This window comes from Trachinotus anak, unplaced genomic scaffold (genome assembly GCF_046630095.1).
Source record: "Trachinotus anak isolate AG129_WGS33_773 ecotype Australia unplaced genomic scaffold, CSIRO_AGI_Tana_v1 ptg000031l, whole genome shotgun sequence".
In the NCBI taxonomy this organism is placed as follows: domain Eukaryota; kingdom Metazoa; phylum Chordata; class Actinopteri; order Carangiformes; family Carangidae; genus Trachinotus; species Trachinotus anak.
This window is the reverse complement of record NW_027273882.1, coordinates 7,313,128-7,327,204: the sequence shown is the minus strand read 5'-3', so window position 1 is coordinate 7,327,204 and position 14,077 is coordinate 7,313,128. Positions and strand designations below refer to the sequence as shown.

Below are 14,077 nucleotides of genomic sequence, written 5' to 3'. Positions count from 1 at the left end.
AGCACATCTGAAGCAAACTAATTTGCTCCAACTACTGCATGTGCTACAAATGTGTAGATTAGTCATGGTTTCAGAATAAACATATTCTGATTGATTCTTATTTAGTCTGATTTATTTCAGTGCTGTTATCACGTAAAGAACATGTGCTGAGGCTCACAGGGACACAAACATTAAAGATTTTTTTTTAATTGAGTGGAGGTTTGCTGACTGTGCATGATGTTTCTTAGCCTGTTTAATATTCACACCTGGGAGTTTCACCACCTTCTAATGGTGGCCACTGGGAGCGTCCCAGTGTGACTTGTTTACTGATGAATTATTGCTATTTTAAAGGTTGGATTGGAAAATACATCTTAGGAGAATAGGACTCATAGCAGTCAATAGAAACTATTTGTCAAGGACATTAACATTGCTGGTGAGTCCTTGAATAGAAATAAAGCTTCTCCATTCATGCTCAAACACACAGTAGAAACACAGTCACTTGTTTTTTTCTGAAAAATAAACATTTAAAGCAGCAGACAGAGACAAACATGGATTCTGGTGACGAGTTGAAACTCAACAACTGTTTCAAAATTATGTGTCTACTACAATAATGTGCTTTAAATGAATTCACTTTATCCCTACACCTCGTATGAGTTATTGTAAGAAAGGTTAAAAAGCTGATGATATGGATTTAAATATGTGCTATCAAAATACACCCAGTTGTCGATTTAATAGGTACATCTACTTAAAACTAATGCAGTGCTGAGGTAAATTCAGAGACTTGTTGATTCAACTGTATGATCATTTTGAACAATGCAGTTTGTGGTGCTGTTGAAGTGTGTTATGTTACACTGAAGTTTTTATATTACAGTTCTGGACATTAAAAAAAAAAAACACTCACTAAGATGCAACAGAAATAACAGCAGCGCAAACTACATCCTCCAGACTGACAATGAAGTTGAAACAATACGTCTCTAAAACACCTTCATGAAGGAGTTTTCACTGCAGGACTGTTCTATTAGAATGTGTAAGCTGAGTGTTCCTAATAAATTGGACACTGAATGTGTTTTATATATACACATGATCCCAAAACTGTTATCACATTGGCACCAGGACATTGAGGTGCACTGTGCTTTGATTTTATTTTAAAGCTGAAAATATGAAAGCTATTTGGATAATCGATAAATCATTTGTCATTTTTTTAAACACACACCACACTACACACTAGAGGCTCTGTGAGGCTGCACTTTGGTGTTTTACTTTGAGCTAAATGCTAACATCAGGATGCTAACGTGCTCACAATGACGATGCTGATCTTAACCAGGTTTAATGGCCCTCAGATCGGGCTTTAGGAAATTGCGCAGTTATTCTGAAGGCGGCCCTGAGCTGAAAAACACAACATAACAGAAGACACAACATACATCAGAGAACACAATAATATCACAGTAAACAACAACAAAAGAGAAAATACAACATTTCACAAAAGGCGGCGTTTCTTTTGATGTTGTTGTGTCTTTTAATTTGTTAATGTGTTTTTTTTATGTTTTCTCCAATGTTGTTATGTTTTGCACTCATCTGACACTTTATAGACACAACAATTAATTGATTAATCTAGAGGAAAAAATAATCCGACTAATTAAAAACCAAATAAACCAAATAAACACAAGTTGCAGCTCAGTTTCTGATAGAAATGTGTTCTCTTGTTTATTTTAATGGTGAAAATCATCAGATTTTAAAAGCAAAACTCTATTTCTTTATGAATACAACGAAAACCTTCTCACCACACAGAAATACCACAGCAGTCTCACTCTGATCCAAATGTTTCAAAACAGCTGAGCACAGGCAGCCAAAAGGGCATCAAAATTAAACTGCTGCCTGGCTGCTAATTGAAGAGATTTACCAACTTGTTTAGGGAGGGATGCTAATCAGAGCTGTATTCACAAAAAAGAAAAAAACTAAGCAAGAAAGAGGAGTTAAGCTCCTTTCTTGAGATGCTACTGATCTAAAATTCGGGTAGTTGCTCATGAAAGGTTAGTCTGATCTTATGTGGCCTATTTAACACTGCAAACATCTGCAGTATGTTAGTAATTCTCTCACAAAAAGTAAATGCACAATAGTATCACTTCCCATTTATGACTATGTTCCCATGATGTGTTCTTCCTGGGTCATTAATTAAGCCGAGCCTTTGTTTGTAATAAAATAAAGGCTGTAATGTACCTGCCTGAGGTTTAAATTATTCTCTTGCCTCCTCTGTTCATCCAAAACCATCAAAACACATCCATTCACAACAAAACAAGCTGCGGGTCTGACTGTGAGGGCTTCTGGAGAATGAAAACAAAGACACAAATGAACAGGGTGCTGCTCCTGTTCATTATCTGTCTGTGAGTTTCTGTTTCGCCCGTTGAGTCATAATGAAATTCAGAGGGAAAGGTCACGCTCTCTCCAAGCTTAATTGTCAGAAGCTTTATCACAGGGACTGATTGTCTTTACTGTCACAAGACCCAATACAGACGTCAGAAAACTGAATATTTGTATGTATAATATCTTAGAAATATTGTGAATCCAAGAGGGAAAAAATGCATCAGAGTTTGGTGATGCTGGCTCCAAAGTTTTCTACTAAAAGACATTAAAATCTACACTTAAAATAATAAAGCATTAAATAATGATGAGAAAACTGTGACACTGTAAAAGATGTCTCTGGTAGTGTTGAAGCCACAGAGGATTATCAGCTGAATCTACAGCTCCTCTCAGCTTCACAGAGCTTCATAGTGAGTTTCAGGTCATTATTTATCTGTCTGGACCACATCTGTACTGTTTTGTTACCTCTAATAGGTTTGGTTTTGCTGGCAGCAGGCCGCTGTTACCCTCAGAAATTAGCTAGCTAAAAACTAAGGGAAATTTAGATTACTTTTACTGCCAGGTTCTAAAAACTGTCAATGTCAAAAAAAGTAAAGTAGACTATAAAAAAAAAAATTTAAAAATCACAGTTTAAGTTTGAAATGAAGATTAAAATACTACAAATTATTTCAATCATAGTTAGAGTCAAGTTTCACTCTTAATACCAAACAGATCCAAACAAAATGTGTAAGGCTGTGACCAGTGCAGGGGTCATACTAAATGTATGTGTATAAAAACTTGCTATAACCAGAGGGATGTTCATTTATGGGAAACAACTAGGACACTGTAAATGGTTCCTCAGTGTTGTTGTTGACCACAACGTTTCCTGATTGAATCAGATTTTTAGAATATTTAGAAAACTTTAAAAGCTTCTAAGTTAAACTGGGTCTGTTGCCAAATTTCAAAATTGTCTAAGTTGACATGACTTTCAACCTTTTTCCACTTGAATTGAATTACATACGTAGCCCTGGGAAATATGAGACTGTGATTGAGAAATGTGGGAGAAATGTGCAGGTGAGACCTGAGCTACTTTGGATTTGAGCATTTCCGAAAACAGCAAGACTGTGGGGTGCTCGAAGTCAGTAGTGGTGGGTACATACCAGCTGCATCTCACAACTTATAGGACTTAAAGGATCTGCTGCTAAAGTCTTGCCAGATCCCACAAGACAGCTTCAGAGGTCTTGTAGAGACCATGCCATTGTCCATGTTTTAACAGCATGCATAAGACCTACAGCTATTTAGGCAGGGGTGGTCATAATGTTATTGCTCATCAGTGTATTTCACGACTCAAAGTTGTGGCCTAGTTTAAAATGTATCCTACTCACCACATCTAAGAAGGTGTTCTCCAGGGATCTGTACTCAGACGACGTCTTGTTGAAGAGGTCCTCAGAGAAGTCCATGTTGGTGACTCGCAGGCTGAAGAATACCACCAGCTCCCGGCCGTGGCTGGCTGTGGTCATGGAGGGTGTGGTCAGGTACCTTACTGGAGGCGGTGGTGTGACGCTGACAGTGGAGTGTTCCTGGTCCACTGATACAAAGCCACTGCCCTCATTCTGCAGCTCATTTGCCTCTGTGACTGCCACGTCCGTTTGGTCCAGCTCCGTGGCCAAGTCTTTCACAGCCTCATCGATGATATCTTCAGTAGTGGCCTGTGGGCTGGTTTGGCTTTCACCTCCTTTCTGCACTGCATCCTCTAAGTCTTCATCAATTATGACGACAGCTGGCTCAGTTTGTTCTGACTCTGCCTCCGGCTCTGTGCTATCATCCTCTGAGGACTCAGGAGCAGAAGAGATTACAGATTCCTCTGCTACCTCAAAGAGTCCAGAGTCTATAGTTGGGCTGGGTGAGGACACTTCAGACACATAGACAGAAGTTGCCGGAGGCGTAGGGAAGGAGTCTGAAACTGGTGCTGCCGTCACACTGATGTCTCTCTCTGAGGATGAATCACTTTCTTGCGTCTCTTCCAGCAAGTCTTCTGTGACTTCTGTGCCCTCTGTTGTGTGTCGCCTGTCTGGAGCTGTCACCTCTTTGAAATGTCAGGCAAAAAGGAAGAATTAAGTCATGGGTGCTCTCAAAGAATTTCCACAGATAACAAAATGTGCCTGCAAAGTGAATTATACATAATACATTCAAACTGCTTCATGCTGAATTTCCAGTTTGAATCCCCACTTTGCACTAAGATAATACTCTAGAGATTGTTCCTCAGTATCTGAAATTACCCAATATCCATCTTGTGTTTGCTACATTTCAAATACACAACAAGGTAGAGCATGTTTCATCAGGCACGCAGCCTTCAAAATAGAACATTAATGAGTCAGAGGATCTCTAATTATCTGCTGTAACTTAGGTGCACAACTCTATTAACATAATTCACTGCCTTTAATCACATCATATTTCATTATATTGCACTGCATAGCAACTGATGCCTGCTCACCTGCAATAACAGAGGTTGTTTCAAATTGTAGATTACTCATGGCTGCGTCTGTCGTTGTGACAATACTGGAGTCACTCTCCACCTGAGCGTCTACACTATCAACATCCTCCTCGATGTAAAAATCATCGATGACGGGATATTCGTGATCAGAATCTCCAACATCTTCTACAGAGGGATGGATGTCTATTGGTATGACGGGTAAATTATCTTCTTCTGATGGGCGATGATAGTCAGGTTCAATAGGTTGAAGGAACTCATTATCTTCAACAACCTGAACAGTATCATCTCCAAAGTGAAGATCTTCAATATCATCCAAGGGGTGAAGGATTTTAATTGATTCTGCTGGTGGCTCAGTAACATCTACCTTTGGTGCTGGTTCTAAAATCTCAACTATCCCCTCCTCTGGATTTGGTTCTGGGACATCAACACCCTCCCCTTCTGGTTCTGGGATATCAACTTCTACTTTGTCTGTTGATTCTGGCTCTGAAACCCCAGGTAGTGTTTCTGCTGGCAGTAAAACATCAACTGTGTCTTCCATTGGTTCAGATGCACCCTCTGGTGCAGGATTTTCAACTACTTCTTGTTGTTCTGTCTCTTCTTCAACCTCTGAAGGAAGTTGTTGCTCTGAAACGTTCACTGGCTCATCATATGGCGCTGGAGCTGCAGCAACTTCTTCCTCTGGTTTGACATCCTCAAATACATCCTCCTCTAGTTGTAAGACTTCTGTTATTTCATCTGAATCTTTCCCCAGATCTGGTTCTGGAGCAAGTCCTTCAACCCCTACTACATTTTCCGCTGGTTCTGTGAGTCCTCCTTGCTCCTCTTCTGGTTCTGCAGCTTTAACTATAACGACTCCCATTTCTGTCACTTCAGTAACATGGCTTTCACCTTCTGATGTCGATTCTGGTTCCGGCTCTGGTTCCACTGGGTCAATTACACGATCACCTGGTGCTGGAGCATCAACAGCTTCCTCAGCAACTTCTGAAATCTCCAGCACCTCCTTCTCTGATCCTTCAACATCATCCTCTGGTGCTGGAACCTCAGCAACCTCGTCTTCTACTTCATCTATTAGTTTCACAACAACAACTGCTTCTTCCTCAACAACTTCTGGTTCTGGTTCTGGTTCTGAAACTTCAGGTACTGTTTCCTCAGAAATGTCAGTTACTGTTTCCTCAGAATCTTCAGGTATAGTTTCCTCAAAAACTTCAGGTAACATTTCCTCAGAGATTTCACGTAGTGTTTCCTCAGCATCTTCAGGTACTGTTGCCTCAGAAACTTCAGGTACCGTTTCTTCAGTGACTTCAGGTACCGTTTCTTCAGAGACTTCAGGTACCAGTTCCTCAGAAACTCTAAGTACAGTTTCCTCAGTGGCCTCAGGTACAGTTTTCTCAGAAACTTCAGTTACGAACTCCTCAGAAACTTCAGGTACCGCTTCCTCAGAAACTTTAGGTACCAGTTCCTCAGAAACTTCAGGTAATGGTTCCTCAGAAACATCAGGTACCGGTTCCTCAGAAACATCAGGTAATGGTTCCTCAGAAACTTCAGGTACCATTTTCTTAGAACCTTCAGGCACTGTTTCCTCAGAATCTTCAGGTACCAGTTCCTCAGACACTTCAGGTACCGTTTTCTCATAATCCTCAGGCACTGTTTCCTCAGAAATTTCATATAGCATTTCTTCAGAAACTTCATGTAATGTTTCCTCAGAATCTTCAGGTATGATCTCCTTGGAAACGTTAACCACCTCTTCCTCTGGTTCTGAAACGTCTTCATCTACATCCCCAACAGGTTCTGACTCTTCATCTGGTTCTGGAGGTTGCTCTGAAATTTCATTCTCAGGCTCTGAAGCCAAATGTGAGACATCAATTGAACCTTCTTCTTTAACTTTGGCTATTTCCTCATTTGGCTGCAGAACTTCAGCTCCCTTTTCCTCTCCTGTGTTTGTCAAAACCTCAACTGTGCCAGTGTCTGGTTCTTCCTCTGGTTCAGATTCTTCTGGCTCTGAAACCTTAACCTTTTCAGTTTCTACCACAGATTCTTCTTCTCCTTCTGAAGCAGCTACTTCCATATCTGGTTCTGACTCTCCTAATTTCTTTTCCTCTGCTTCAGAAACTTCAATTTGTTCAGGTGTCGGCTGCAAAACCTCAAGTACTTCTTCATCAGGTTTGACTTCTAACTCTCCCTCTGGTTGTAGTAGTTCAATTTCCATTTCCATCTCAGAAACATTCTGCCCCTCCATTTCTGAAATATCACCAGAGTCAGTAACAGTTTCATGGACACCCAAATCAACCTCTTTCTCATCTGGAAGAGCATTTACATCTTCATCTTCTTGCAGATTCACTGTTGGCTCAGTAGGCGGCTGGCCTGTGATGGCTGAGTGTGTTGTGACTGGTAGTCCCAAATCAGACTGCTCTTCTTCCTCATACAGTGTAGTTAAAATCCTTGTAGTAGGGGTGAGTTGAACAACATCCAAACTAGGACTATCACTGTCCACATCAAAAGGAATCAGGTCTTCCTCAGATATCAGGTTAGGAGACAGACTGATGTCTGGAGCATCTGTCTCCAGGTCGAGAATCACAGGAGGGGTCGGGATGTAGTCTCTCACAAGTTCACCAGTTTCATCATGATGAATAGTTTCAACCTCATGTGTAATGATCAGCAATTCTTCCTCCTCCCCTTCGTCATTTGATGGCTCTGGCTCACTCACATAAATTGCCTCTGACTCATCAGTAATTTCCTCTGAGGCTGGGTGATGATCGCTGCTCTCTACCAACCCACCAGTCACTGCTGTCGTCTCATCATCTGGGACAGCCGTGGGATCCAGCAGGGTCACAAGAGCATTTTCCTTCTCCATGGGGGTGAGGGGAACCACCAGCCGAGGTTTATCAGCCTCTGGCTCATCAGTGAAAACTTCAAACTCGTTGTGTGAGTCAGGTTCACTGGACTGTGGATAGATGAATACACAGTATGGCATGATGAATAAGATGAAAAAAGACATTTGATGTTAAACAAAATATTCAAAAACTTGGATCATTATTTTGTTTATTTTAAAGGCTCAGAAATCATTTTTCAGAGTTGGTATCAGTAACATATTATTTCACAGTCTTTCAGTTTCTTTCTGATTTCCTTGTAAGGTTTCAAGAAAGAGTTATGTAATTTGGTACTAATTTTGGAGAAGATTGAGACAGTGGATAATTGGTATACTTCTATTAATAAATTCCCGACTGCTTTTAGTAAATGTATTATAGGTTGGCCGAACATTCAAAAAAGTAAAATCTTTCTACAGGCAAAGATAAAATTAATCAAATCTGGAGACTAAAGTTTCCAATAATAAATCAATGTTTGCTTGGCTTTAAATACATGTTGGTTACTTTTAGAAGATCTTTCAAGGAATTTTGCCTGAAAATCAACATCAAGTCTGCAGCTTGAGGTGTCTGTCAACATTATTTAGCCCATTATTTTGCTTTTTTAGTTTTTCGCTGAAACTGAGGGTCTCAGGACAGAGCATGTTCTAAGTTGGTCTCACCTTATTTCTCAATTTAATATGTGTACATTGTGTAAAATAAAACAATTACTTTTCTGAAGTAGTTGAAGCAGCAATTACAAAGCAGCTTACCTCATCAACTACTTCTGCTGAGGAAGTTGAGGTCAGTGCTGGGAGGAGGACTGCCTCTGTCCAAAAAAAAAAAAAAAAAAGTAGCATGATGAATTTGTATTTGAAATACATGAGCTACATCAAATACCATAAATTATTCTAATTTTCCCCCAGTTCGCTGAAGTTGATAGTTGGGGAATTTTAGTTCCCAAAGTTCTCACATGGAGAAAAACCCATTTGATATACAGCTTTTTACATTAACTATTCTTTTAAAACTTAGAAAAGGAAACTGCAACACAAGCATTGACACTAACATCTGTGAAGAGACGTTGCGACTACCTGGTTCGAAGTTAAGCGAGTCCAGATCAATTGGCAGGGAGGCCTCTTCACGTAAAGCCTTGGTCACCATTTCCCTGAGGCCAGAGTCAGCTGGGGACTCTGGTTTGCCAGTCGCCGTCTCTGAATTCTCGGAGTTGATTTTAGGTGAATTAATCTCAAAGACAAGAGAGTAGTGCACTGAGATTCCTCCAGGCCTGAAAAGGAGATATTATCTCTGACTGAGCATTGCCGTCTCCAATTCTTCACACTAACTGTATTGATCAACTAATCCATACCAACCCACTGCAGCAGAAATTTCACCTATTGTTCCTTAAATTCGTTGATTTGTAATAAAAAGGTCCAATTTGTCAAATGTACCTCTGGATTAAATGGCTTCTGCCTTTCAGCATGAGCTGCAAAGGGACGACCTCAGTTTAACAAACAATCAGTAAACATCAAAGATGATTAAAAGATGTGTAATGCTGCAGTAACAAGTAGCACTTTAAAAATGCCAGGCATGAAAATCTGCAGCTATATTTCCAAAAAAAGAAGGAAAAAAAAGAAACGGTCCGTCAAAACTTCATTAATATTCTGCACAGCTATTGTCATCAGGAGAGAGGAAGCCGATTTGCTAGATGTGACTCATTAGAATGGCAGTGACGTGAATTTCCTTGCTTTTGTGTGAACTGATGTCTGCCAAACAAAAGCACTCCTTCATTAGTTTGCAGTGGCAGCTCTGCGTCTAAAACATCCAGCAGCTTTTTGTCTGAAGTGGAGCTGATTGCATCCCATATCTGTAAACACAACACTCTCCTACTCTCTATAAGTGGCTGCTATCCTGGATTTACTGTCCTCTTACCCATTTTATGTTTGCTTTATGGGAAATTTTTTCAAGTATTGAATATTTGCTACAGCCTCATTTTAGAATGTGACTGGCAGGATGCGCTTACACCCACTTCTTGTTGTTTAAAGTGCTCCACCTGTTGCCAATCTTGTTGTCACCTTGCATCTAATTTGAGCTTTACTTTGTTCTTATTTTTGCTCTGAAGTCAGTCAGCGGAGGCACATAGGTGCAGCCCACACATTAGGAGCTTTTTTACTTTTCAAGCAGAGTAATGTGCCTTGAGCTATTCTTCTGGGGAGATCAGACTTCCTGACTACAAGGAAAACAGCTTTATTCTTCTGCTTTTGTCTTTTTACATGTGCATCTATATTTCAAAGAACTCTTACCTTTTATCTGATTTATAAAGCAGCGCTCCTTGGGGTAAGTTTCCCCTACTTCTTTGGTTTCAAAACCTCGCCTACTACCGTCTTTTCCTACACAGTGCCAAGTTAAGGCTCAACTAATCAATAGTTGTTGTTATTTACAATGACTCAAATGTGAAAGCTGTTACTCACACTGATAAGCAGCCTTTTTAGCCTCTTTTAGCTATGCTTACTCTTTTGATTCAGTCTCAGTGCTTCCACCAGGAGTAGGCAGCCGTTTTCATCAAAACCCACTTTACATCAATGAGGGGGGAGACAAGCTCCATAGCAAGTTGACCAAAACTGCTCGGACATAATATCAGCTACTTACACACAACACGATCATCCCACTATAGCTGTGTTTGTGTCAACTTGATGAAGCTGAGTCCAGTGTTCCCTCTCTTTTAGCTCAGTGTTTGGTCTCCACAGCTCCTGAGGGAAATATCTGGCTTTTTAGCTGCTAAATGCTCTACTGTGTTCACCAGCTGCTCTCTGACTGTCTCTGCTGTTTGCTGCTGAGCTGGCACTGGACAGTGGGTACTGCAGTAATGCTGAGACTACATAAAAACTGTGATGTTTCAGCCATAAAACAGTGAGCTGAAAGATGCTAAATTGCTGAGGGAAATTACAGAGTAAGGTAATAATTTCCCGTAGTTTTCTGTTGTTAATGTAAAAAATGGATTAATACAGCTTTAAATCAGTGCTTTTAACTTCTGTGCACATTGTAGTAAAAACTAATTGATTTGACAAAAACAGAATAAAGTGCTTACTAACTTACTCTTTTGCCAAAATGTGCAAATATCCTCAGTGGCTTAATTATACTGTCACTAGACAAGTTCTTGATTTCTGTTATAATTTCTAATTAAAATGAATGAAGTAAAAAATGAATGACATTGACACAAAATGCAACTCTGAGGCAGTTTTCTTTTTTTTGTGTGTGATGCTGGAGTCTGGCAGACAAAGGCAGGAGTTGTTGTGAATCCTTCATAAGATTAGAGGACGAACCCCGCTGGGGACTCGCCTCCATGTTATTGGCCGTGACAGCACCAGACACCACAGGGGAAGGCTAATTAATGGGGGGAGCAGCTTGACAATTACTGTATCCACAAGTCTTCCTGTTTCGCTCCTCACCTGCCTTCGCTGATAATGAGAGGAAAGGCCGAGTGCTCTTATGAACTTTGGAAGAAAATAAATAAATAAATAAATAAAAACAGCTTTCGCCTTGTTTCAACCTTTTACAACAAAGGGATTCAACAAATATCTTCTCTACTTTGTATTGAACTGTCTGGACAGTTTTGGGTAAATAATCCCCCTTTATCCATCTGACTTGGATCCAAATGATTGCAGAGCTGCACATTGGCAGGAACCTGCACAAACACACAAGGGGAGGCGGAAGCCACAGGGAGTGTTTCATTTACCCGTCAGTGTCCTGGGTCTCGCTTGCATTGGGGAGAAGAAAAGAAAGTATAAGAGGTGGAAATAAAACTGTAAACAGGAAGAATGATAGCAACAGTATGAGGAAGAGCCACAGGAGACGAAATCTTGCCAAACAATACGTCACTTCAAATTCTACAGAAAACAATGCACATTTTGTTTGACTCAGCATCAGAAAAGTCTCATTTCCAATCTCCAGTTTTTCTATTCAGAATTCAATATGAATTAAACGTTAAAGTTAGACGTTAAAAAAAACATCCTCAGTTACAAATTGGGTTTAACCATCAAAAGCTCAGTTCAGGACTGTGTGGATCTGATGTAGATTCATAAAAAAAAAAACAAAAGTAAATAAAAATGACAACAACGTTAAAAACCAAGCAAAACAAAATTTGATAATTTATTCTTTAAAACCTCAAATACAGCAGTGCAAACAAATCAAGACATAAAAAACAAGCATCAAATTACTCTGCTCAGTCCTGCCTCGCAGATACATTAAATGTTTGGGATATTTTTTTTAATCAAAACCAATCAGCAGCGAGTGACCGCTCAGTCCCGTCAACGCCACCTTCAATCAACATCTAGGAGCACTCAACTAAACGTTCCTCATTTTGATTGAAGAAATGTTGAGTGTTGTTATTTCAGTGAGTTGACTTATAACAACCAGCTGCATCACTCTCATCTACATTAGTTGCTACCTTTTGTGACCAGGTTTCATTTTTGTGGCATATTATGTCCCTGCTACTACAAAGCTCTGATTGATTTTCCAATCAGGGAAACAGCCATCACCAAGCACACAAGAGCTGACCAATCAAAATCAGGGTTGTTGGCAGCGATTTAGAGACCAGTTCAATAGTACTGGATACATCTGATCAAATTTAATTGACTGCAGTGGGCAGACAAACAACAATATTCTCTTCACTTTAGAGTAATGAAATAATCAGGGCCTGTGAGTTTTCATGACTAAAATTCACTCTTCAACCCAAACTGACATTTAAAAAGGTGCCATATTTAACACTTCTGTTTTTTATTTGAAGTGTTCAAAGTGTTAATATCCATAAAAAGATATATTTGTGGTTTTAAGAACCAAAAACCATCTCAGTGTAGTTTTACATCTCCTCTCTCAGGCTTCTCTCTGGAGCTCTAGTAACAACAGGAGCCTCTCTTCTGACGTTTTCTGAGTGATCCAATAAAAATATAGCAGAAAAGTTCCAGAAGTCCTGACGGCTGGTTTTAAGGCTCAGTTTCTGAATACAGGCTGTGTGCATTTCTCTGTGGACTGAGGCTTTGATACTTTCACAGTATTAATATAGAACCTAGACCTGCTTTATAATCAGAAACTTTTAGACTGTATGGGACCTTTAAGTAAACAAAAGTCTTCGATTCATTCTGTTGTGTTTACTTGGCCAGAAAACAGTTTGTGGGTGAAGTCAATAAGTGAACTCTTCCTTTATCCATCAGCCTATATTTATAGCTGAGAAACTGTTTATGAGGAATATGCTGATGTGTCCATGTCAGGAATAAGTGACACCAGCAAACAGGCTGTCGCTGCAGTGTTTCCTCTGAAAATGACTTGTGCCAGTGAAAATTCAGCTCAGGGAAAAGTTTGAGTTTTAAATCACACGTCAGTCACAGACTTGATGAAGGTTTTGACAGTTTTTTCTTCAGTTTGATGTGAAACCCTGAAAGTATTATTGTATGGAGCGTTTAGTAGGAAACAGAAATTTTATTTTCTAAACTGTTTAAAATGTGTTTTTGTTGTAAAGGGAAAATGTGCTAAATCTATAATTTCTTAGCATTTTTTAATTATTAGTACGCTGTGTGCCGTCCATTATTGCTGAGCAGTTTCTTCTTCACTGGTGATTCACTTTGGTGCAGCTTTTCAGTTTCTCCTACAAATAACCTGAAATTAGTTTGGTTTTTTTTTGTTTTTTTTTTAAACAGCTGAAAATTAGTTTAGGAAACCTCAATAATTCCTGCTCACCATTCTTGAATAGACAGGAAATGCAGCCATCGATTCTACTTGCATCTCCTGAAGAGATGAATAAAAAAATAAGTCTGATTACTTTTCTTCACGATTGGTGGTCTTGTTTACTCAATTGAAGCCCTATTATTTTTTAATCATTTTCTCTGACAACTGCAGGGATTTTGTTTTCTAAACTGTTCAAAATTGAGAAAAACTGGTTTGTTTTTGTGCCTGTTTTGACAGTTTCTCATACAAATATCCCCAAATCTTGTTTGAGTCTTTTAATAGGAAAAATACAGAGACAAGCTTTACTTTACAGTTTCAAATCTGACTTGCTCACAGCCATCCTGAACAGCAGAAGGGTTTCTATTCTGTCTAGTTAGACATGGCACAAAACATTTGCCTGCCGCAGCATCTGACAAGGTCCCAATAACAACCGGCCTCTCATCTATTCAAATGGCTGTCCATGCCAAACAATCTGCTCATTTAAAACATGATTAAATTATCGAGGCTCGGGGAACATCTCGTCACTGCGGTGGCCACGGCGGAGATTTGATTATGCCTAAGCCATGCATCCTTGTTATCATCTGCTCACTCCTTTTTATATTCAGATGTTTCTTTCACGCTCAGGACTTACCTGATCCCAAGCACATGGATGGCTTTAAATCCTGGAAGTTTGTCAAAAACGTGCTGCATCTGTAAGAGAAAGACCACT

The 14,077-nt window shown here is 39.7% G+C and overlaps 1 protein-coding gene across 1 annotated transcript in view; it reads right to left on the bottom strand.

Annotated features, from left to right (window-relative positions):
• Window positions 1-14,077, bottom strand: part of LOC139612447 (titin homolog) — a 59,317-nt gene that overhangs the window by 17,304 nt on the left and 27,936 nt on the right. Inside the window, exons 9-13 of the mRNA XM_071468028.1 lie at window positions 14,000-14,058; window positions 8,742-8,935; window positions 8,424-8,479; window positions 4,811-7,751; window positions 3,702-4,402 (exon numbers count right to left, since the gene is read on the bottom strand). Coding sequence (XP_071324129.1) covers window positions 3,702-4,402; window positions 4,811-7,751; window positions 8,424-8,479; window positions 8,742-8,935; window positions 14,000-14,058 — 3,951 coding nt within the window. The remainder of the gene's footprint in view (window positions 1-3,701; window positions 4,403-4,810; window positions 7,752-8,423; window positions 8,480-8,741; window positions 8,936-13,999; window positions 14,059-14,077) is intronic.